Source organism: Perca flavescens, chromosome 13, assembly GCF_004354835.1.
Source record: "Perca flavescens isolate YP-PL-M2 chromosome 13, PFLA_1.0, whole genome shotgun sequence".
NCBI lineage: Eukaryota > Metazoa > Chordata > Actinopteri > Perciformes > Percidae > Perca > Perca flavescens.
The window spans coordinates 31,979,088-32,001,587 of NC_041343.1; the positions used below are offsets into that span (position 1 = coordinate 31,979,088).

The following is a 22,500-nucleotide window of genomic DNA, read 5'->3' on the forward strand; positions in this document are numbered from 1 at the left end:
CACACACACACACACACAGACGTACACACACATGGACGGACACACACACACACACATAACAGAACACAAGCCTACATATAGGCCTATACCCAAAAGAGAGTAGATGAATAATATTCATACTAGATTGTAGGGGAGGGAATCACCAGAGGCCTCACGATACGATAGCATCACGATACTTACGTCACAATACAATATTATTGCGATTTTAAAGATATTGCAGTATTCTGCGATATATTGCAATGTATTAACTTTTTTCCAACTTCAAATTTTTTCCCAATTTCAATATGTCCCCAAAAGAAAACTTTGTCAACATCGGTTTTATCTAAAAAGACACATTTCTCTGTTTGTTCATTTCACTTCAATTTTATTGCTGCAAAACAGCTGAATATTCTATCTCGTGATGGAAAAAAAGTAGAGACGATTGTAGATGAAAATGAAGAGAGATTTTATCTTAGTTTTTATTTTACGCAAAACATTTTAGTCTCGTCTTTTTTTCGTCAACAAAAATGCACGTTAATTTAGTCTTAGTCAGCGTTTTTGGACATTGGCGCAGTCTCGTCATCGTCTCGTCTTAGTCGTGGAAAAAAAGGTCGTTGACGAACGTTTTTAGTCTTGTCTCGTCTGACGAAATTAACACTACCACCTGAGAATATAGTTCCTGGTTTGTTTACGGTTAGAATGGGGCTAATTCTCATGTTACATTGTTTTTTGTACACGCTGTGACTCTACAAATCACAACATGTAAATAGGAACATGTTGGAGTTATTTTGTCACTTTTGTCACAATTGGGAGCAGTAGGCTAGTTGGAACCATTCACCTGCATGTTCTGTGCTAGGCTAAGCTAATGCTGGAGCCGTCAGACAGCCTTACAGCACGGACGGAGATGAGAAGGGTATGTATGGACTAGTCTAACTCTGGGGGTTACAGTGAATAAGATAAAGTCCCAATAAGAGATGAGAAGGGTATGTATGGACTAGTCTAACTCTGGGGGTTACAGTGAATAAGATAAAGTCTCAATAAGAGATGAGAAGGGTATGTATGGACTAGTCTAACTCTGGGGGTTACAGTGAATAAGATAAAGTCCCAATAAGAGATGAGAAGGGTATGTATGGACTAGTCTAACTCTGGGGGTTACGGTGAATAAGATAAAGTCTCAATAAGAGATGAGAAGGGTATGTATGGACTAGTCTAACTCTGGGGGTTACAGTGAATAAGATAAAGTCCCAATAAGAGATGAGAAGGGTATGTATGGACTAGTCTAACTCTGGGGGTTACGGTGAATAAGATAAAGTCTCAATAAGAGATGAGAAGGGTATGTATGGACTAGTCTAACTCTGGGGGTTACAGTAAATAAGATAAAGTCCCAATAAGAGATGAGAAGGGTATGTATGGACTAGTCTAACTCTGGGGGTTACGGTGAATAAGATAAAGTCTCAATAAGAGATGAGAAGGGTATGTATGGACTAGTCTAACTCTGGGGGTTACAGTGAATAAGATAAAGTCCCAATAAAGATAAACTAGTCTAACCTGGGGGTTACAGTAAATAAGATAAAGTCCCAATAAGAGATGAGAAGGGTATGTATGGACTAGTCTAACTCTGGGGGTTACGGTGAATAAGATAAAGTCTCAATAAGAGATGAGAAGGGTATGTATGGACTAGTCTAACTCTGGGGGTTACGGTGAATAAGATAAAGCCCCAATAAGAGATGAGAAGGGTATGTATGGACTAGTCTAACTCTGGGGGTTACGGTGAATAAGATAAAGTCCCAATAAGAGATGAGAAGGGTCTGTATGGACTAGTCTAACTCTGGGGGTTACGGTGAATAAGCTAAAGTCCCAATAAGTTGGTGTGTTCCATTAAGGGGAATTCAAAAAGTCTCAGTTCAAGGTGTTTTCACTGTTGATTCAAATGTTTTACGGTTCTTTAACTTCAACGAATGCAGCATCTTCTCAAAAGTCAACGAGGAATCGTGTTAAATACCCGTGATTTCAACGATGACCGAAATCAATGTGATTATTCTGATAGTTTCCATAATCGAGCAGCGCTAGTAGTGTCTTTCAAAAACCAAGTTTAAAGGATTTGAACCTAAACAGTCTGTGTGGAGTACTGTATCTTTATCCGTGTCTGCGTCTTCTCTGTGGCTTCAAGTCCTCTTTAGGGGTGGGAATCGCCAGATACGATACGATATCACAATACGATATCACAATACTTATGTCACGTTAGAATATTATTGCGATTTTAAACATATTGCAATATTCTGCTATTTATCGCAATGTATTACCTTTTTTTCCAACTTCAAATCTTTCCCAATTTCAAATTATGTCCCCAAAAGAAAACTTTGTAAACATCTGTTAAATCTAAAAAGACACATTTCTCTGTCTGTTCATCTCACTTCAGTGTTATTGCTGCAGAATCAGATTGCCAAGCAGACAGACTGACCAACACATATATAATAATAGATCTATACTTGGCGTCTGTGTATCGATACAGTATTGCCACGGAAAATATTGCGATACTACGCTGTATTGATTTTTTTCCCCCCACCGCTAGTCCTCTCAGCAGGTCGTGTGTCGGCGTCTTCTCTGTGGCTTCGTGTCTAGGGCTGTTCTCGATTTGAAGAACTTCTCAGTCGACTAACACTCGTTCAACAGTATCGACTCATCGATTAGTTGATCTAATCGACAGATCTGTAAATCTGAGTTTCTCCGCAAAGAGTCGTGCTAAAAGCACCACTTTAATTCTTGTGTTTACCAGAGATGTGCTCTTACGTTTCTTGGAAATAAGTCATTCAGCATGAAAAAAAAAAGCATCAAACATGACTAAAGAGATCTAAAGCTGACTAAGACCAAAACAACCGATTAGTCGACTAATCGACTAAGAGGGAGCAGCCCTATTCGTGTCCTCTCAGCAGGTCGTGTGTAGGGCTGCTTCCTCTTAGTGGATTAGTCGACTAATCGGTTGTTTTGGTCTCAGTAAACTTAGATCTCTCTAGTCCATTAGTCATGTTTGATGCTTTTTTTCATGCTGAATGACTTACTTCCAAGAAACGTACGAGCACATCTCTGGTAAACACAAGAATTAAAGTGGTGCTTTTAGCACGACTCTTTGCGGAGAAACTCAGATTTACAGATCTGTCGATTAAATCAACTAATCGATTAGTCGATAAAATTGAGTGTTAGTCGACTAAGAATTTCTTCAATCGAGCACTGCCCTAGTCGTGTGTCTGCTGTCCTCTCGGTGGCTTCGTGGCCTCTCAGCAGGTCGTGTGTCATCGGCCGCCGGCTGTAAATAAGACATGTGTCACCAGGCCCAGGAAACAGGAGGCTCCCAATTATAGATTCATGAATCATCCTGCCACTGCCTGCAGATGTGGAGGCTTTTCTCCTGCAGATGTGGAGGCTTTTCTCCTGCAGATGTGGAGGCTTTTCTTGTAAAGATGTGGAGGTTTTTCTTGTAAAGATGTGGAGGCTTTTCTTGTAAAGATGTGGAGGTTTTTCTTGTAAAGATGTGGAGGCTTTTCTCCTGCAGATGTGGAGGCCTTTCTCCTGCAGATGTGGAGGCCTTTCTCCTGCAGATGTGGAGGTTTTTCTCCTGCAGATGTGGAGGCTTTTCTCCTGTAGATGTGGAGGCTTTTCTCCTGCAGATGTGGAGGTTTTTCTCCTGCAGATGTGGAGGCCTTTCTCCTGCAGATGTGGAGGTTTTTCTCGTGCAGATGTGGAGGCTTTTCTCGTGCAGATGTGGAGGCTTTTTTCCTGCAGATGTGGAGGCTTTTCTCCTAGAGATGTGGAGGCTTTTCTCCTGCAGATGTGGAGGCTTTTCTCCTGCAGATGTGGAGGCTTTTCTGCTGCAGATGTGGAGGCTTTTCTCCTGCAGATGTGGAGGCTTTTCTCCTGCAGATGTGGAGGTTTTTCTCCTGCAGATGTGGGGGTTTTTCTCCTTGTGTACTTTTCCCACGTAAAGCAGTTGATACTTCACTACATAAAACTGATAATACTTGTGTAATTTTCCCACGTAAAGCAGTTGATACTTCACTACATAAAGCTGATAATACTTGTGTACTTTTCCCATGTAAAGCAGTTGATACTTCACTACATAAAGCTGATAATACTTGTGTATATTTGCTGCTGATCCTGTACCTCCTCCCCCCCCCAGTACTCGTCGGCGGGCTGCGGGCTGTCCCTGCACCACACGGAGAAGCCGGACCACGAGGAGGTTTGTGAGTTCAGGCCCTACACCTGTCCGTGTCCCGGCGCGACCTGCAAGTGGCACGGCTCTCTGGAGGCCGTCATGCCGCACCTGATGCACGCACACAAGTCCATCACCACGCTGCAGGTCAGACCCTTTATCACCACGCCGCAGGTCAGACCCTTTATCACCACGCCGCAGGTCAGACCCTTTATCACCACGCTGCAGGTCAGACCCTTTATCACCACGCTGCAGGTCAGACCCTTTATCACCACGCTGCAGGTCAGACCCTTTATCACCACGCTGCAGGTCAGACCCTTTATCACCACGCTGCAGGTCAGACCCTTTATCACCTCGCTGCAGGTCAGACCCTTTATCACCACGCTGCAGGTCAGACCCTTTATCACCACGCTGCAGGTCAGACCCTTTATCACCACGCTGCAGGTCAGACCCTTTATCACCACGCTGCAGGTCAGACCCTTTTATCACCACGCTGCAGGTCAGACCCTTTATCACCAGGTCAGCTTTATCACCACGCTGCAGGGCCACGCTGCAGGTCAGACCCTTTATCACCACGCTGCAGGTCAGACCCTTTATCACCACGCTGCAGGTCAGATCCTTTATCACCACGCTGCAGGTCAGACCCTTTATCACCGCGCTGCAGGTCAGACCCTTTATCACCGCGCTGCAGGTCAGACCCTTTATCACCACTCTGCAGGTCAGACCCTTTATCACCTCGCTGCAGGTCAGACCCTTTATCACCTCGCTGCAGGTCAGACCCTTTATCACCTCGCTGCAGGTCAGACCCTTTATCACCTCGCTGCAGGTCAGACCCTTTATCACCACGCTGCAGGTCAGACCCTTTATCACCACGCTGCAGGTCAGACCCTTTATCACCTCGCTGCAGGTCAGACCCTTTATCACCACGCTGCAGGTCAGACCCTTTATCACCTCGCTGCAGGTCAGACCCTTTATCACCTCGCTGCAGGTCAGACCCTTTATCACCACGCTGCAGGTCAGACCCTTTATCACCACGCTGCAGGTCAGACCCTTTATCACCTCGCTGCAGGTCAGACCCTTTATCACCTCGCTGCAGGTCAGACCCTTTATCACCACGCTGCAGGTCAGACCCTTTATCACCACGCTGCTGCAGGTCAGACCCTTTATCACCACGCTGCAGGGCCACGCTGCAGGTCAGACCCTTTATCACCACGCTGCAGGTCAGACCCTTTATCACCACGCTGCAGGTCAGACCCTTTACCACCACGCTGCAGGTCAGACCCTTTATCACCACGCTGCAGGTCAGACCCTTTATCACCACGCTGCAGGTCAGACCCTTTATCACCACTCTGCAGGTCAGACCCTTTATCACCGCGCTGCAGGTCAGACCCTTTATCACCACTCTGCAGGTCAGACCCTTTATCACCACTCTGCAGGTCAGACCCTTTATCACCACGCTGCAGGTCAGACCCTTTATCACCTCGCTGCAGGTCAGACCCTTTATCACCTCGCTGCAGGTCAGACCCTTTATCACCACGCTGCAGGTCAGACCCTTTATCACCGCGCTGCAGGTCAGACCCTTTATCACCACTCTGCAGGTCAGACCCTTTATCACCACGCTGCAGGTCAGACCCTTTATCACCACGCTGCAGGTCAGACCCTTTATCACCTCGCTGCAGGTCAGACCCTTTATCACCACGCTGCAGGTCAGACCCTTTATCACCTCGCTGCAGGTCAGACCCTTTATCACCACTCGGGGTAAACACCAGTCTAGGGCTGTGCTCGATTGAAGAAATTCTTAGTTGACTAACACTCATTCAATCGTATCGACTAATCTAATAGTTGATTTAATCGACAGATCTGTAAATCTGAGTTTCTCCTCAAAGAGTCGTGCAAAAAGGATGCATATATTGAATAAGATAATAGCCTCCTTTGCAAATTTAAACACATTTCAGAAAACGTGTAGTAAGACAAATAACTGCCTAAATGAAAGTAATCAAAGGAGGTTTCACGGTGATATCTGTTAGGTCAAATGTCAACCTTTAATTCTTGTTTACCATTCAGCATGAAAAAAAAGCATCAAACGACATCGTCAGGTCACTGAATCAAAATTGTATTTTGATACATTTTGTGATTTACACCCCTGATGTCTCTCTCCTCCTCTCTCTCTCTCCCCCTCTATCTCTCTCTCCCCCTTTCTCCCTCCCTCTATCCTTCTGTCTCTCTCTCCCCCTCTCTCTCTCCCATTCTCCCTTCCTCTATCCTTCTCTCTCTCTCTCCCTTTCTCCCTCCCTCCCTCTATCCTGTCTCTCTCTATCTCTACCTCTCTCCCCCTGTCTCTCTCTCTCTCCCTCCCCTCTCCCTCTCTCTCTCCCCTCTCCCTCTGTCTGTCTCTCTCCCTCTCCCTCTGTCTGTCTCTCTCTCTCCCCCTCTCCCTCTGTCTGTCTCTCCCTCTGTCTGTCTCTCTCTCCCCCCCTCTGTCTGTCTTTCTCTCCCTCTGTCTGTCTCCCTCTCTCTCTCCCTCTATCCCTCTGTCTCTCTCCCTCTCGCTCTGTCTTTCTCTCTCTCCCTCGCTCGCTCGGCCTCTCTCTCCCTCTCTCTCCCTCTCTGTCTCTCTCCCTCTCTCGGTCTCTCTCTCTCTCTCTCTCTCTCCCTCTCTTGGTCTCTCTCGGTCTCTTTCTCTCTATCTCCCTCTCTCCCTCCCTCCCTCCCTCCCTCCCTGCAGGGTGAGGACATCGTCTTCCTGGCGACAGACATCAACCTTCCCGGCGCGGTGGACTGGGTGATGATGCAGTCCTGTTTCAGCCACCACTTCATGCTGGTGCTGGAGAAGCAGGAGAAGTACGAGGGCCACCAGCAGTTCTTCGCCGTCGTGCTGCTCATCGGCACGCGCAAGCAGGCCGAGAACTTCGCCTACCGCCTCGAGCTCAACGGCAACCGGCGCCGGCTGACCTGGGAGGCCACGCCGCGCTCCATCCACGACGGCGTGGCCGCCGCCATCATGAACAGCGACTGCCTGGTGTTCGACACCTCCATCGCGCACCTGTTCGCCGACAACGGCAACCTGGGCATCAACGTCACCATCTCCATGTGCTGAGGAGAGGGTGACCGGATTGGATCGCTTCGCATTTTTAGCTTCGGCATATCCATTCTGGGAACTTTCCGTTGGAGAACTTTTGGGGGGAAAAGGGGGAGCGAAAATCCTGGTTAGCTGATTGGATGAACCATCTGTCTGTCTACCACCTATAGTTGGTGACAGACGGGGCCCAAATCAACCAATCAGATCATGTCTGTGAAGGAGATTTACCGTTTGTGTAACAGGAATAAAAGGCCCCATTTCAGGTTCCTGGTCCATACTCCAAAAGAAGGATCCAAGAGGAAAAAGCATTAGCGAGCGGCTAACAGAATTAGGGCTACCGCCGGCTGTAAATCCTGGTTAGCTGATTGGATGAACCATCTGTCTGTCTACCACCTATAGTTGGTGACAGACGGGGCCCAAATCAACCAATCAGATCAATGAAAGCGTATGGAAATACAACCACGAGCCAGGCTAACCCTGCTGCTGCTGCTGCTGCAGGCCAAGCATAGCTCGTTAGCTTAGCATGCTAGCAGCATGTCGGTAAAGGAGATTTACCGTTTGTGTAACGAGAGTTTAGGAATAAAAGAATAAAAGGCCCCATTTCAGGTTCCTGGTCCATACTCCAAAAGAAGGATCCGAGAGGAAAAAGCATTAGCGAGCGGCTAAAATCCTGGTTATCTGATTGGATAAACCATCTGTCCTTCTCATTGCGTCACACCTAAACCCGCCTCAAAACCAACGCTGATTGGTCGGTCGTTTGGTGAACGGCTCCAAATGTTCTCCAGACTGATCTGCGAGTGGAGTACTGGAGCTCGTTGTAAGGACTTCCTGTGCCTGCTGAACATTTTGGAAAAAAAAAAAAAAAACGCTTTTAGAGAAAACGCTCTCGGTTCTCTGCGTGCAAATGTCTGTATTTTGCCGCAGAACATTTTAAACACTTCTAATATGGCGAGGGAAAAAGTCACCCGTCCTTCTGTGCGCCGATTGGGCGCCAGAGGGGAAACGTGGACGACATCAGGCAGGGTTCATACGTTGTGTAAAAAAAAAAAAACTGGAAAAGTTATGGAATTTGAAAAATGGTAAATCTAGGGCCTGGAAAGGTTTTCGGGAACATAAAAAGACCCAGAAAGTTTTGGAAAAGTCGTCATGGAATTTTTTTTTTTAACATAGCGTAATAATACGTGATTAATAAATGTATTTTCACGTTGTCTTTACCTCAGCGATGTATTCGGGGAGCGATATTAAGAATCCCACTATGAACCACAGACATTATCATTCACTTTATAGTTAAACCTCTGAGGGTCAACTTTAACACGGATTGGTATCTAGGGCTGTCCTCGACTAAAGAACTCCTTAGTCGACTAACACTTATAGGATTTTGTCGACTAATCGATTAGTTGATTTAATTGACAGAGCTGTGAGCTTTGAGAGGTGGTTAAGACTAGAAAAGCACAATATAAATGTAGTTAATTAACCATCTGTAAAACTGAGTTTCTCCACAATTAATCCTGCAAAAGCACCACTTTAAATCTTGTGTTTACCATAAATGTGCTCAGAAGTTTCTTGGAAATAAGTAATTAAGCATGAATAAGCATAAAAAATGACTAATCGACTAAAGAAATCTTAGTCGACTAAGACCAAAACAACAGATTAGTCGACTAATCGACTAAGAGGTGGCAGCCCTAATTATCATTCATTTTATAGTTAAACCTCTGAGGGGAAACTTTAACTCTGATTAGTGTTCTTATTGTTTAATGTCGACTGACATTTTCAGGAATACATAGTCATGGATAATTTGCCGAAAAAGTCATGGAAGAGTCATGGAAAAGTATTGGTTAAAATGCGTATGAACCCTGATCAGGCTCACCTCTCCTTCTCGGCGGAGAGTTAATTCTCTTGTCGAGGAAACGACTCGGCAGTCCGGTGTGTTCACGATATTCTTCGTCTTCGCCGGGGAACGTCTCGAGACTCGGCCCAGTCTGCGTTAGGCCTGCACCGTAACATAGTTTTTTCGCCATAACGATATAACTAAAAATAAAAACGGCATTCGAATTGGCGCGTCATACAAACGCCATTTATTGAGATCAGTCTGTTATTTTTTTTAATATTAATTTATCGGCCATTATAAATGCCGATACCGATGGTTTGGAAAATACCTAATATCGGCCAGCCGATATATCGGTCAGGCTCTAGAATATAACGTTCATTAATATCCAAAAGTTACGCACTAAAACTTCATAGGAACTAGGGGGGTTAATAACATAAGTGTTTGTTCTCTGCGACATGTTTTCATGCTAATCTGATGCGTCTGTAGCTTTGAACAAGCTAGCGCAAACTGCTGATTAGCTGCTAACGCTAGCTTTCAGGGGCAGAGGATAAATCGCTATTTCTACACCGCTAACAAGGCTCAAAATATCACCACACTTCCACGGTAGCATCATGAGGGTCCCTACATGTACACAGAAGCACTGAGAACTTTGTAAGTATACAGAAAGTTTATTAAAAAGATAGATTATAAAAGACAGTACCGTTCAGATATACAAGCAGGCGCCATCTTGGGGAATGACCAGTCGAACAACGACTGACACAGGAACTAAAAACTTAAAGGTACAGTGCGTAGTTTGTGTCGCCCCCAATGATACAAGCCTTCTGTGATCGCGCAAATATGATATTCCTATATATATATATATATATATATATATATATATATATATATATATTGGAGATGAAACCGATTACAACTTTCTAGGCCGATTCCGATTTTCTTTGAGTTAGGCCAGCCGATACAGATTTTAGCCGATTCCGATTTCATTGTTTCTAACCACTTTACAGCACACACAGATATTAATTTTCTATCTTTTCTTTAATAGAAGATGTGTTGAACAGATAATGGATCACTATGAAATAGATCTACAGTACAGGGTGTTCAAATACTTATTTTCCTCACTGTAAATGACTCCTGGTGTGGGACATCCACACACATCTAAAAGAAGTTGTGATTTCTGGTTCTTGGTGTGGTCCCTCCACGCCCTACATATTGTAAACTTGTTCTCTTCTGACCACACGCTGAAGAATGCCCCAAACAGCTGACATGTTGCAGGTTAGTTGAAGCGAAGTAGAAGCAGAAGAATGTGAACTTGTGTCTTCCGAGCGTACCGTCTTACCGTCTGTAAGGACTTCCGAGTTTTCGGCCGACTGTGTTTCTCTCGCTCTAACTCCTCCAGACCTCCTTTACTCCTCCGATGAGAGCAGTACAACGGAGGAATAACCCTCCCAACAAACCTCCTTCCTGCAGTCTGTTATAGCCGCCAGCGCCTTAACTTTTCTACCGCCTGCCTCCTCCTCCTCCTCCTCCTCCTCCTCCTCCTCCTCCTCCTCCTCCTCTTCTTCTTGTTCACACACTTTCTGACGGAAGAAACTGAACTTGTGTGAGAGGAACGTGTGTGAGGATGGACACACGATGGACCGATGTTATTATCTTTGTGTGTTTTAAAAATGAACTTTAATTGTCTTTGAATTTTTCTCACAACTGAGCAGGAAGAAACCAACTTCAGCAGATACCTCACAGACAGACAGACAGACAGACAGACAGACAGACAGACAGACAGACAGACAGACAGACACTTCTCATTCAATGTCTTTCCTTTTTTATTTTCATGACTATTTACATTGTAGATTCTCACTGAAGGCATCAAAACTATGAATGAACACATATGGAATTATGTACTTAACAAAAAAGTGTGAAATAACTGAAAACATGTCTCATATTTTAGATTCTTCAAAGTAGCCACCCTTTGCTTTTTTATTAATAAGGGAAATAATTCCACTAATTAACCCTGACAAAGCACACCTGTGAAGGTAAAACCATTTCAGGTGACTACCTCATGAAGCTCATTGAGAGAACACCAAGGGTTTGCAGAGTTATCAAAAAAAGCAAAGGGTGGCTACTTTGAAGAATCTAAAATATAAGACATGTTTTCAGTTATTTCACACTTTTTTGTTAAGTACATAATTCCATATGTGTTCATTCATAGTTTTGATGCCTTCAGTGAGAATCTACAATGTAAATAGTCATGAAAATAAAAAGGAAACACACTGAATGAGAAGGTGTGTCCAAACTTTTGGGCCTGTACTGTATATACACAGGTACGTGTAAACGAACACTTTTCTGAAAACTGACAGCTGTGGACGATGTTATTTAAGAAAACGGAGAGGTTGAAATGTCAGTTTATGAAAATATCCGGCCACGTGGAAACGTAGCATTAGTCAAAACAGACCTGACCCTCCCTTCACCTGCAATACATTTTGGATGACCCTCCAAAAATGATTTGGGGAAAAAAATGGATGACCTTCCCCAGCAATTTATCGATGCCTTCTGTACTAATATGCACTTGGTAAAGATGTACAGATGCCCATTGTTTTTTTACAGCCATGGCTTACATGACTAAACAGGGAGGGACCCCATCTGCTAGCGATAGGGGTCGAGACATGGAAAACGATGCACCAAACAAGCCACTTTGAAATTTAGCTGTTCTCATGAATAAAAAAAGTTGAGTGACCCTCACCCCTTAGACTTAAAAAAAAACAAACAAATTGGATGACCCTCCCCTCAACAAAGAATAAAAAGACATAACCTTCCCCCTGTTTTCCTATGGTGGTCCATTCCATGAATACAGAATGGTCCCTAGGTAGTTTTTCTGTTTTCCTGACAAACAGACGGACTGAGCCGAAATCTTTTAGACTATTTTTACAGGTAAGATGGAGAGAGTGTTTGGTGTGAATATGCAAACAAGTCGACATATATTGAGTATTAAACTGTCAACTGTACAACCCAAACAAGGTGTTTAAGCACGGGGGACACACCAGGTTTAATAAGTCTCATCCTGCCCACGTGGTTTTGGACTCTACTGTGCAACTCAAATTAAAACTGTAAAACGTTATAATTGTATTATTAAAAAACGGATCATCTGAACAATGTTTCTGTCATTACTGGTCTGTTAACAAGGGGGAGGAGGGTGGGGGTGGAGATCTCCAAATGTCTAGGGAGGTCCTGACACATGTCTGCATGTACTTAAATAAAAAAATTTAAAAAAGGCGACAAAATCTCAGAAAAAGCAGCAAATACGTTGGAACTAAAAAGACAAATGTCAAAACCTACAAATTTAAGAGAAAGTGCCAAAAAAAAGTCAGAAATTGTCGGGAAAAAAACTTACAAAAGGGGACAAAAACGTTGAAAAGGAATAAAAAATTCTAAAAAATCCCAGTTTTGATTATTGGGGGGGGGTTGTACCCCTATCCCCCCCACACAACATTATGGGATGGATCCCTACAGAGATAGACCTTTTATTTAAAGAGTAAGATCCTTTTAGTTTAACATGAAACAGCCCCGAAATCACCATCACCAAACTACACCAGACTCCATGTAAATAATCAGGACTTTTAGCGTGTATAGAGCCAGCATATCTCCACCAAACTCCATGTAAATAATCAGGACTTTTAGCGTGTATAGAGCCAGCATATCTCCACCAGACTCCATGTAAATAATCAGGACTTTTATCATCGTAAAACACACTTCATTCAAAGTGGACGGAAACTAAATAAAACTACCAAAAGCCGTCTTGGTTCATCTTTCCACTGTTCCAACAATCATCACTCTGGTTTGGTTGAACTGAACCCTTAATTCACTCATTTACATGTGGAGATATGCTGGCTCTATACACAGTAAAAGTCCTGATTATTTACATGGAGTCTGGTGGAGATATGCTGGCTCTATACACACTAAAAGTCCTGATTATTTACATGGAGTCTGGTGGAGATATGCTGGCTCTATACACGCTAAAAGTCCTGATTATTTACATGGAGTCTGGTGGAGATATGCTGGCTCTATACACGCTAAAAGTCCTGATTATTTACATGGAGTCTGGTGGAGATATGCTGGCTCTATACACGCTAAAAGTCCTGATTATTTACATGGAGTCTGGTGGAGATATGCTGGCTCTATAAACGCTAAAAGTCCTGATTATTTACATGGAGTCTGGTGGAGATATGCTGGCTCTATACACGCTAAAAGTCCCGATTATTTACATGGAGTCTGGTGGAGAAATGCTGGCTCTATACACACTAAAAGTCCTGATTATTTACATGGAGTCTGGTGGAGTTATGCTGGCTCTATACACGCTAAAAGTCCTGATTATTTACATGGAGTCTGGTGGAGTTTGGTGATGGTGATTTCGGGGCTGTTTCATGTTAAACTAAAAGGATCTTACTCTTTAACTAAAAAGTCTATCTCTGTAGGGATCCATCCCATAATGTTGTCAGACACTTTGTGGGGAAAATAGATTAAGGTAATTAGAATTAGGTAGTAACAAAGAAACCCATATTTCTGATATAGACATTTTAGAAAACTGGTCAAAATTGCTTCCACACTACAACCCGCAGACTTTCTAAGACATCTTTCAGGATATTGTAAATTAATTATTAACGACTGTGTATTTTATATAAAAACAAACCGTTTGTGTTGGCGTTCGCTCAGCTTTTTGATGCAGAAGAAAGCCGAGGGAAGGAAACCAAACTTAACCTTTTTATTGCACGTTGACAAATCCAATAACTGTAAGAAAACATCTGCTTCTTTTGATTAAAAAAAGTGATGCTGCCAATTATTGTATATAAAAATGATTATTTTTGTGTGCATGTGTGTGTGTGTACGTACATTTGCCTTTATGAAATGTTGCATACCTGTCATTTCCTAAGGTTATTTTAAGAAAGACAGGGCTGTGTGTGTGTGCATGTGTGTGGATGTGTGTGTCCATTTGCTTTTATGCAATGCTGCATACCTTTTCTCATTTCTGAAGGTTATTTTAAGAGTCTGTGTGTGTGTGTGTGTCACTTGTTTAACTATATTTGTGGGGTCCAAACACTATACTTGTGGTCCAGTATACTTGTGGGGTCTGCACAACTTTGTGGGGCCAAAATGCTGGACCACACAAGTTTAAAGGGCTGTTTGAGGGTTAAGACTTGGTTTTAGGATTAGGGATATAATTAGGTTATGGTTAAGGTTAGGGTAAGGGTTAAGGTTAGACATTTAGTTGTGATGGTTAAGGTTAGGGTAAGGGTTAAGGTTAGGCATTTAGTTGTGATGGTTAAGGTGAGGGTAAGGGTTAAGGTTAGACATTTAGTTGTGATGGTTAAGGTGAGGGTAAGGGTTAAGGTTAGGCATTTAGTTGTGATGGTTAAGGTTAGGGTAAGGGGCTAGGGAATGCATTAATGATGGGTCCCCACAAAGATAGTGCCACAAATGTGTGTGTGTGTGTGTGTGTGTGTGTGTGTCAATTGATACAAATCTACCCATTGCAGCATTAATTTACCTCTACTCATAAAGACATTTATAAATAATAGGGAGGATTTCTCGCTCCAACAGAGACAACGTGGAGATCTTTCTTTGTTTTATTACAAAACTCAAACAATACAAACATTTACATTTCTGTCTTTCTCAGTGTTGGACGATAAAAACCTAGCTAGCTAGCTAGCTAGAGATATATATATATATATATATATATATATATATATATATATATATATATATATATATATATATATATATATATATATGCCATATATATAACACATGTCTGTATCCCTATCTCTCTGTCATCTCCCATCACTGTCTGTGTCTCTCTCCTATCACTGTCTGTGTCTCTCTCCCATCACTGTCTGTCTCTCTACCATCACTGTCTGTCTCTCTCCTCTCACTGTCTGTGTCTCTCTCCTATCACTGTCTCTACCATCACTGTCTGTCTCTCTCCTATCACTGTCTGTCTCTCTCCTATCACTGTCTGTCTGTCTCTCTCCTATCACTGTCTGTCTCTCTCCTATCACTGTCTGTCTGTCTGTCTCTCTCCTATCACTGTCTGTCTCTGTCTCTCTCCTATCACTGTCTGTCTCTGTCTCTCTCCTATCACTGTCTGTCTGTCTCTCTCCTATCACTGTCTGTCTGTGTCTCTCTCCTATCACTGTCTGTGTCTCTCTACCATCACTGTCTGTCTCCTATCACTGTCTGTCTCGCTCTCCCTCTCTCTCCCATCACTGTCTGTCTCCTATCACTGTCTGTCTCGCTCTCCCTCTCTCTCCTATCACTGTCTGTCTCTCTCCTATCACTGTGTCTCTCTCCTATCACTGTCTCTACCATCACTGTCTGTCTCTGTCTCTCTCCTATCACTGTCTGTCTGTGTCTCTCTCCTGTCACTGTCTCTACCATCACTGTCTGTCTCTCTCCTATCACTGTCTCTACCTTCACTGTCTGTCTCTCTACCATCACTGTCTGTCTCTGTCGCTCTCCTATCACTGTCTGTCTGTCTGTCTCTCTCCTGTCACTGTCTCTACCATCACTGTCTGTCTCTCTACCATCACTGTCTTTCTCTGTCTCTCTCCTATCACTGTCTGTCTGTCTGTCTCTCTCCTATCACTGTCTGTGTCTCTCTCCTGTCACTGTCTCTACCATCACTGTCTGTCTCTCTCCTATCACTGTCTGTATCGCTCTCCCTCTCTCTCTCGCCTTCTATCACAGTCTCTGTCAAACTCTTTTCCTTTCATAGTCTCTGTCTTCGTCTGTCTCTGTCTCTTCATCTACTGCTGTCTCTTTCCTTTCCGTTTGTCTTCTCCTCTCACCCTCTCGTTTCTCTGACTGTCTCCCTCCTCCTATCACTGTCTCTCTCTCCTATCAGTTTGTCTCCTCCTCTCACCCTCTCTGTCTCGGTCTGTCTCCCTCCTCCGATCGCCGTCTCTCTTTCTTTCGTAGTCTCTGCCTGTCTCTCTCCTCCTGTCGCCCTCTCGGTCTCTGTCTCCCTCCCTCTCTTGATTCCTCCTCCCATATTCCTCTCTCTCTCTGCTCCTATCTCCCTCTCTGTCTCTCTCTCTGCTCCTATCTCCCTCTCTGTCTCTCTCTCTGCTCCTATCTCCCTCTCTGTCTCTCTCTCTGCTCCTGTCTGTCTCTCTGCTCCTATCACCCTCTCTGTCTCTCTCTCTGCTCCTATCACCCTCTCTGTCTCTCTCTCTGCTCCTATCACCCTCTCTGTCTCTCTCTCTGCTCCTATCACCCTCTCTGTCTGTCTCTCTGCTCCTATCACCCTCTCTGTCAGTCTCTCTTCGTCTATTGCTGTCTCTCTCTCTGTCAAACTCTCTTTTCCTTTCGTAGTTTCTGTCTTCGTCTCTGTCTCCCTCCCTCCCCCGATTCCTCCCCCTATCTTCCTCCCTCCCTCCCAGCGGAGTCCTCCTCTGGTTGTACTTGTCGTACGCGGTGTCCTCCTTCTCCTCTTTGACTCTGAAGGCGGCCGGAGGAAGAGGAGGAGGAGGAGAGGAAGAGGAAGAAGAGGAGTGTAGCGCCCGGCTGGTCTTTTCTTTCTCCTTCTCGGCCTTCTTCTTCTTCTCCTTCTTCTCTTTCTTCTTTTTCTTCTTCTCTTTCTTTTCTGAAGCAGAGCGCAGCAAGAGGAGACATCAAAATACATCCCAGAATGATTCCTTTATATCTGACACTTACAGTACAGGCCCAAAGTTTGGACACACCTTCTCATTCAATGTGTTTCCTTTTTATTTTCATGACTATTTACATTGTAGATTCTGACTGAAGGCATCAAAACTATGAATGAACACATGTGGAATTATGTACTTAACAAAAAAGTGTGAAATAACTGAAAACATGTCTTATATTTTAGATTCTTCAAAGTAGCCACCCTTTGCTTTTTTGATAACTCTGCAAACCCTTGGTGTTCTCTCAATGAGCTTCATGAGGTAGTCACCTGAAATGGTTTTACCTTCACAGGTGTGTTTTGTCAGGGTTAATTAGTGGAATTATTTCCTTATTAATAAAAAAAAAGCAAAGGGTGGCTACTTTGAAGAATCTAAAATATAAGACATGTTTTCAGTTATTTCACACTTTTTTGTTAAGTACATAATTCCATATGTGTTCATTCATAGTTTTGATGCCTTCAGTGAGAATCTACAATGTAAATAGTCATGAAAATAAAAAGGAAACACATTGAATGAGAAGGTGTGTCCAAACTTTTGGCCTGTACTGTAGGGAGCAAAAACAAGTCTCGTTAAAGGGCTCATATTATGCTCATTTCCATAATTGCATTTAGAGGTTGTATCAGAATAGGTTTACATGGTTTAATTTTCTAAAAACACCATATTTTTGTTGTACTGCACATTGCTGCAGCTCCTCTTTTCACCCTGTGTGTTGAGCTCTCTGTTTTAGCTACAGAGTGAGACATCTCACTGCTGTTACATCTTTGTTGGGAGTCGCACATGCTCAGTAGCTAGGTAAGGACTACTAGCCAGTCAGAAGCAGAGTACGAGGGCCCTGACAGTACCTAGGTAAGGACTACTAGCCAGTCAGAAGCAGAGTATGAGGGCGTGTCCTGACAGTAGCTAGGTAAGGACTACTAGCCAGTCAGAAGCAGAGTATGAGGGCGAGCCCTGACAGTACCTAGGTAAGGACTACTAGCCAGTCAGAAGCAGAGTATGAGGGCCCTGACAGTACCTAGGTGAGGACTACTAGCCAGTCAGAAGCAGAGTATGAGGGCGTGTCCTGACAGTAGCTAGGTAAGGACTACTAGCCAATCAGAAGCAGAGTATGAGGGCGTGACAGTACCTAGGTAAGGACTACTAGCCAGTCAGAAGCAGAGTATGAGGGCCCTGACAGTAGCTAGGTAAGGACTACTAGCCAGTCAGAAGCAGAGTATGAGGGCGTGTCTCTCTCTCCGTCTGTCTCTCTGTTAATGTCTAAATCACACGAGTGTCCTGACCTTTCTTGGGCTTCTTGACGGGGATGCTGTACTGGTCCTCTTCCTCTGAGGAAGAGGAGGAGGACTGGTCAGCTTTGGGGGCGCAGCCTTCCTCCCTCAGCTGCCTGGTGATGTCATCCATGTCCTCCGTGTCTTTGGGCGGACGGTAGTCCTTCACGTGGTCCACGCGGATCGTCCGACCTTTGATCTGACGGGAAAAACACAACGCGTCACGGACCAATCAGATCACAGGCTAACAACACGTGTACCGTCACGGACCAATCAGATCACAGACTCGCACAAACGTACGTTGACTGATGTTTTACCGCTCTCTGCTCCGGCCCAGCTCAACACAACCCACCTTCCAAGATGGTGATGTAATAGAGTATGGTGCTTTGCTGTCAGAACTGCCCAAAAATGACATTTGAATATAAAAAAAAACCACGGAGGTTTGTCAGGAGACATAACTACTAGTGTAACGTTAGCTCTCTCTCTCTCGCTCTCCCAGCCTGTTAGCGTGTTGGCGTGTTAGCCTTTTGGCGTGTTACGGTGTTAGCAAGTTAAGGTGTTAGCCTGTTGGTGTGTTACGGTGTTAGCCTGTTAATGTGTTAGCCTGTTGGCGTGTTACGGTGTTAGCGTGTTAATGTGTTAGCCTGTTGGCGTGTTACGGTGTTAGCGAGCTAGTGTGTTAAGGTGTTGGCGTGTTAAGGTGTTGGCGTGCTAGCCTGTTAGCGTGTTAAGGTGTTAGCCTGTTAGCATGCTAGCCTGTTAGCGTGTTAGCGCTGCGTCACCTTGATGCCGTTGAAGTTGTCCACGGCCAGCACGGTGCTGCGCTGGTCCTCGTAGCAGATGAAGCAGAAACCTTTGGACTTGCCTGTCTTCTTGTCCCGCACCAGGTTGATGTTGACGATCTCTCCGTACCTGGGTAGGGGGGTGCAGGGGTCACAATCACAGAAAGTTACTACCAGTATTACTAGGAAGTTCTACTTCCCTGGCAATACATCTACTGTACGTACATGTACTCCAATTCATCTGTTACAGCTTTAGTTACTAGTTACTCTACACATTTTACTGTAAAAGGGTATTTCTAACAGTGTGGTATTAGAAGATTCTTCCACCGCAGTTAAACAACATTATGAAATAAGCAAACAACAAATAACATGTACACTACAGGCCCAAAAGTTTGGACACACCTTCTCATTCAATGCGTTTCCTTTTTATTTTCATGACTATTTACATTGTAGATTCTCACTGAAGGCATCAAAACTATGAATGAACACATATGGAATTATGTACTTAACAAAAAAGTGTGAAATAACTGAAAACATGTCTTGTATTTTAGATTCTTCAAAGTAGCCACCCTTTGCTTTTTTTGATAACTCTGCAAACCCTTGGTGTTCTCTCAATGAGCTTCATGAGGTAGTCACCTGAAATGGTTTTACCTTCACAGGTGTGCCTTGTCAGGGTTCATTAGTGGAATTATTTCCCTTATTAATAAAAAAGCAAAGGGTGGCTACTTTGAAGAATCTAAAATATAAGACATGTTTTCAGTTATTTCACACTTTTTTGTTAAGTACATAATTCCATATGTGTTCATTCATAGTTTTGATGCCTTCAGTGAGAATCTACAATGTAAATAGTCATGAAAATAAAAAGGAAACGCATTGAATGAGAAGGTGTGTCCAAACTTTTGGCCTGTACTGTACGTAGATATGCTATTTTAACATGAAGAACGAGGCTGTGGGAGAGAACAGCTGGTATATAGAAAGTAAACGTACTGAGAGAAGACGCAGATGATGTCACCTTCAGTCAGCTCGTAAGGAAATCCTCCTGCAGGAAACAAACCAGCCGGACGGTTACTATAACCTGTCTCTATAACCCTTCCTGGTGTGGAGACAGGGAGACATTGTCCAACTCAACGCGCTCTCTTCTGCTCTGGTAAGAAGGACATGTTGATAGAAAATGCCAAAATCTTCCAGTGAAATGTCCCCCCCCCCATTTCGAAGGCAGGGTTCAACATTAATGTTTTTATTTTCTTCCCTCCTACTTGCAGGAAAACTATTTTTCCCTGGCCCTTATTTTGAAAAATCCCCGCCCAAAAAAATAAATAATATTCTATCGAAAAACGTAAAAAATAAATGAATACTAATCTATCAAAACAACGTAAAAAATAAATAATATTCTATCAAAAAAACATAAAAATAAATAATATTCTATCAAAAAAACATAAAAATAAATAATATTCTATCTATTTTTCTTCCTCAATTTTGGAGGTAGAGTTCAATGTTTTTTCCCAGAAATGTTCATTAATGTATAAAATATAACTGTAAATGTTAATTATAGAGAACTTTATTTTTTATGCTTTCATCAGTTGTTTTTTTTTTTTTACACCTTCCCCTGTTCTATTAGTCACCTTTACCCACTTAGTCATCATATCCACATTACTGATGACTATTTATCAAAAATCTCGTTGTGTAAATATTTAGTGAAAGCACCAATAGTCAACGCTACAATATCATTGCGGTATCGATAGAAGTATTTGGTAAAAAATATCGGGATATTTGATTTTCTCCATATAGCCCAGCCCTAGTTTCCTCCTCGTCGTCTTATTATTATTATTATTATTATTATTATTATTATTATTAGTAGTAGTAGTAGTAGTAGCATTATTATTATTATTAGTAGTAGTAGCATTATTATTAGTAGTAGTAGCATTATTATTAGTATTATTATTGTAGTAGTAGTAGTAGCATTATTATTAGTATTATTATTAGTAGTATTAGTAGTAGTAGTAGTAGTAGTAGTAGTAGCATTATTATTATTAGTAGTAGTAGCATTATTATTATTATTAGTAGTAGTATTAGTAGTAGTAGTAGCATTATTATTAGTAGTAGTATTATTATTATTATTATTATTAGTAGTAGTAGTAGCATTATTATTATTAGTAGTATTATTATTATTATTATTATTAGTAGTAGTAGTAGTAGCAGCATTATTATTATTATTATTATTATTATTATTATTAGTAGTAGTAGTATTAGTAGTAGCATTATTATTATTATTATTATTAGTAGTAGTAGTAGTAGCAGCAGCATTATTATTATTATTAGTAGTAGTAGTAGTAGCAGCAGCATTATTATTATTATTAGTAGTAGTAGTAGTAGTAGCATTATTATTATTATTATTATTATTATTATTAGTAGTAGTAGTAGCAGCATTATTATTATTATAGTTTCTGATCTTACCGACGAACACCCAGGCGCTGTCCTTGTACTCGCTGTGCCAGGAAACCGACTCCTTCACCCCGAGACTCGCCTCGCGCGCATTCAGCTCGTTGATCAGCTTCACCTTCGTCAGCGGACTGAAAACACACCACGGAGAAACAGTTCAGAGCTGCAGTGAGTAGTCGGTCTCCCACATGAGGGGTTATAAGTAATGACGACAACACTGTCCACTGATACAAGCCTTCCGTGATCGTGATTATGTGCTGCTAGTAGCCAAGGAGGACACGGAGGATTAAGAAAACATGAAGGACTCTTCAGAAGAGGTCATTCATTTTGAGTTGTTGTGTGGAGCCGATAGTCTTAATTGGCTTTGTAGCTACTCATTTGGCAATATCTTGACTGGAACGTAAAAAGCCCAGACTGGATTATTGAACAAAAAAAAAAAAAAAAAACACTGACAAAAGGCGACAAAAACGTTGAAATAAATTGTCAACTCAAACTTTTGATAATTGACTTTCTTACTTTCTGTCGCCCCTGTTAGGAATTCTAAGTAATGACAACACAGCCGGGCGCGTCAACATGTTACAAGTCTTCTGAAAGTCGCCGGACGCCACAATCTTCTGAACATAGTCATGCTGAGAAATCCAGAGAGTGTTGTGTGGAGCCGATAGTCTTAATTAGCTTTGTAGAGACTCATTTTGGCAATGGCTTGAATGTAACGGACGTTCATTAATATCAAAAAGTTACGCACTAAAGACTTAAATGTAAATACAGCTGTTGGGGTTTAGAAAAAGAAGCTTGGCCGGATACGGGAGCGTACTAGGGCTGGCTGCCACATACGAAAAAGCTAAATTAATCAGTAGCACGTTATTACATGAAAAGTTTGAATGAAAACTGAGCCTTTTCTAAGTTTTCCTTCCATTTCAAGGTTTTTGTCGCGTTTTCTGACATTTTAGCCGCTTTTTTCCAACGTTTTTTTTTTCAGGTTTTTGTCGCCTTGTTTTGAGTTTCTTTTTTAAATTCAACACAGAGTACAGTCACTGAGACAATGACATGCAGTTTAGCATCTAACCAGAAGTGCAACAAGTGTGAAATGTGATGTGGAATACACAGGAAGTGTAGTGGTATGAAAAGGCTAGGATGCATTATACAGTATAAACAAAGTAAGCAGTGCAGGTAAAAATACATAGAGTGAAGTTATACTAACAAAATAAAGAGCAAAATAGGGTGAAT

At 42.6% G+C, this 22,500-nt stretch overlaps 2 protein-coding genes across 3 annotated transcripts in view; one reads left to right on the top strand and one right to left on the bottom strand.

The window, feature by feature from the left end:
• The window catches only part of siah2l (seven in absentia homolog 2 (Drosophila)-like), a 28,073-nt gene extending 20,187 nt beyond the window's left edge, over window positions 1-7,886 (top strand). Inside the window, exons 2-4 of one of the 2 annotated variants that reach the window (XM_028595058.1) lie at window positions 4,154-4,657; window positions 5,040-5,460; window positions 6,912-6,991. In XM_028595058.1, the coding sequence (XP_028450859.1) occupies window positions 4,154-4,657; window positions 5,040-5,460; window positions 6,912-6,916 (930 nt within the window). In that variant the 3' untranslated portion in view covers window positions 6,917-6,991. Of the gene's footprint in view, window positions 1-4,153; window positions 4,658-5,039; window positions 5,461-6,911 lie in introns of both variants that reach the window. The other variant, XM_028595059.1, reaches the window with a different exon arrangement.
• Window positions 7,887-12,083: 4,197 nt separating this feature from the next.
• rbmx2 (RNA binding motif protein X-linked 2) overlaps window positions 12,084-22,500 on the bottom strand; it is an 11,171-nt gene continuing 754 nt past the window's right edge. Inside the window, exons 2-8 of the mRNA XM_028594593.1 lie at window positions 21,289-21,404; window positions 19,822-19,873; window positions 18,835-18,964; window positions 18,065-18,251; window positions 16,151-16,726; window positions 16,040-16,088; window positions 12,084-12,087 (exon numbers count right to left, since the gene is read on the bottom strand). Coding sequence (XP_028450394.1) covers window positions 12,084-12,087; window positions 16,040-16,088; window positions 16,151-16,726; window positions 18,065-18,251; window positions 18,835-18,964; window positions 19,822-19,873; window positions 21,289-21,404 — 1,114 coding nt within the window. The remainder of the gene's footprint in view (window positions 12,088-16,039; window positions 16,089-16,150; window positions 16,727-18,064; window positions 18,252-18,834; window positions 18,965-19,821; window positions 19,874-21,288; window positions 21,405-22,500) is intronic.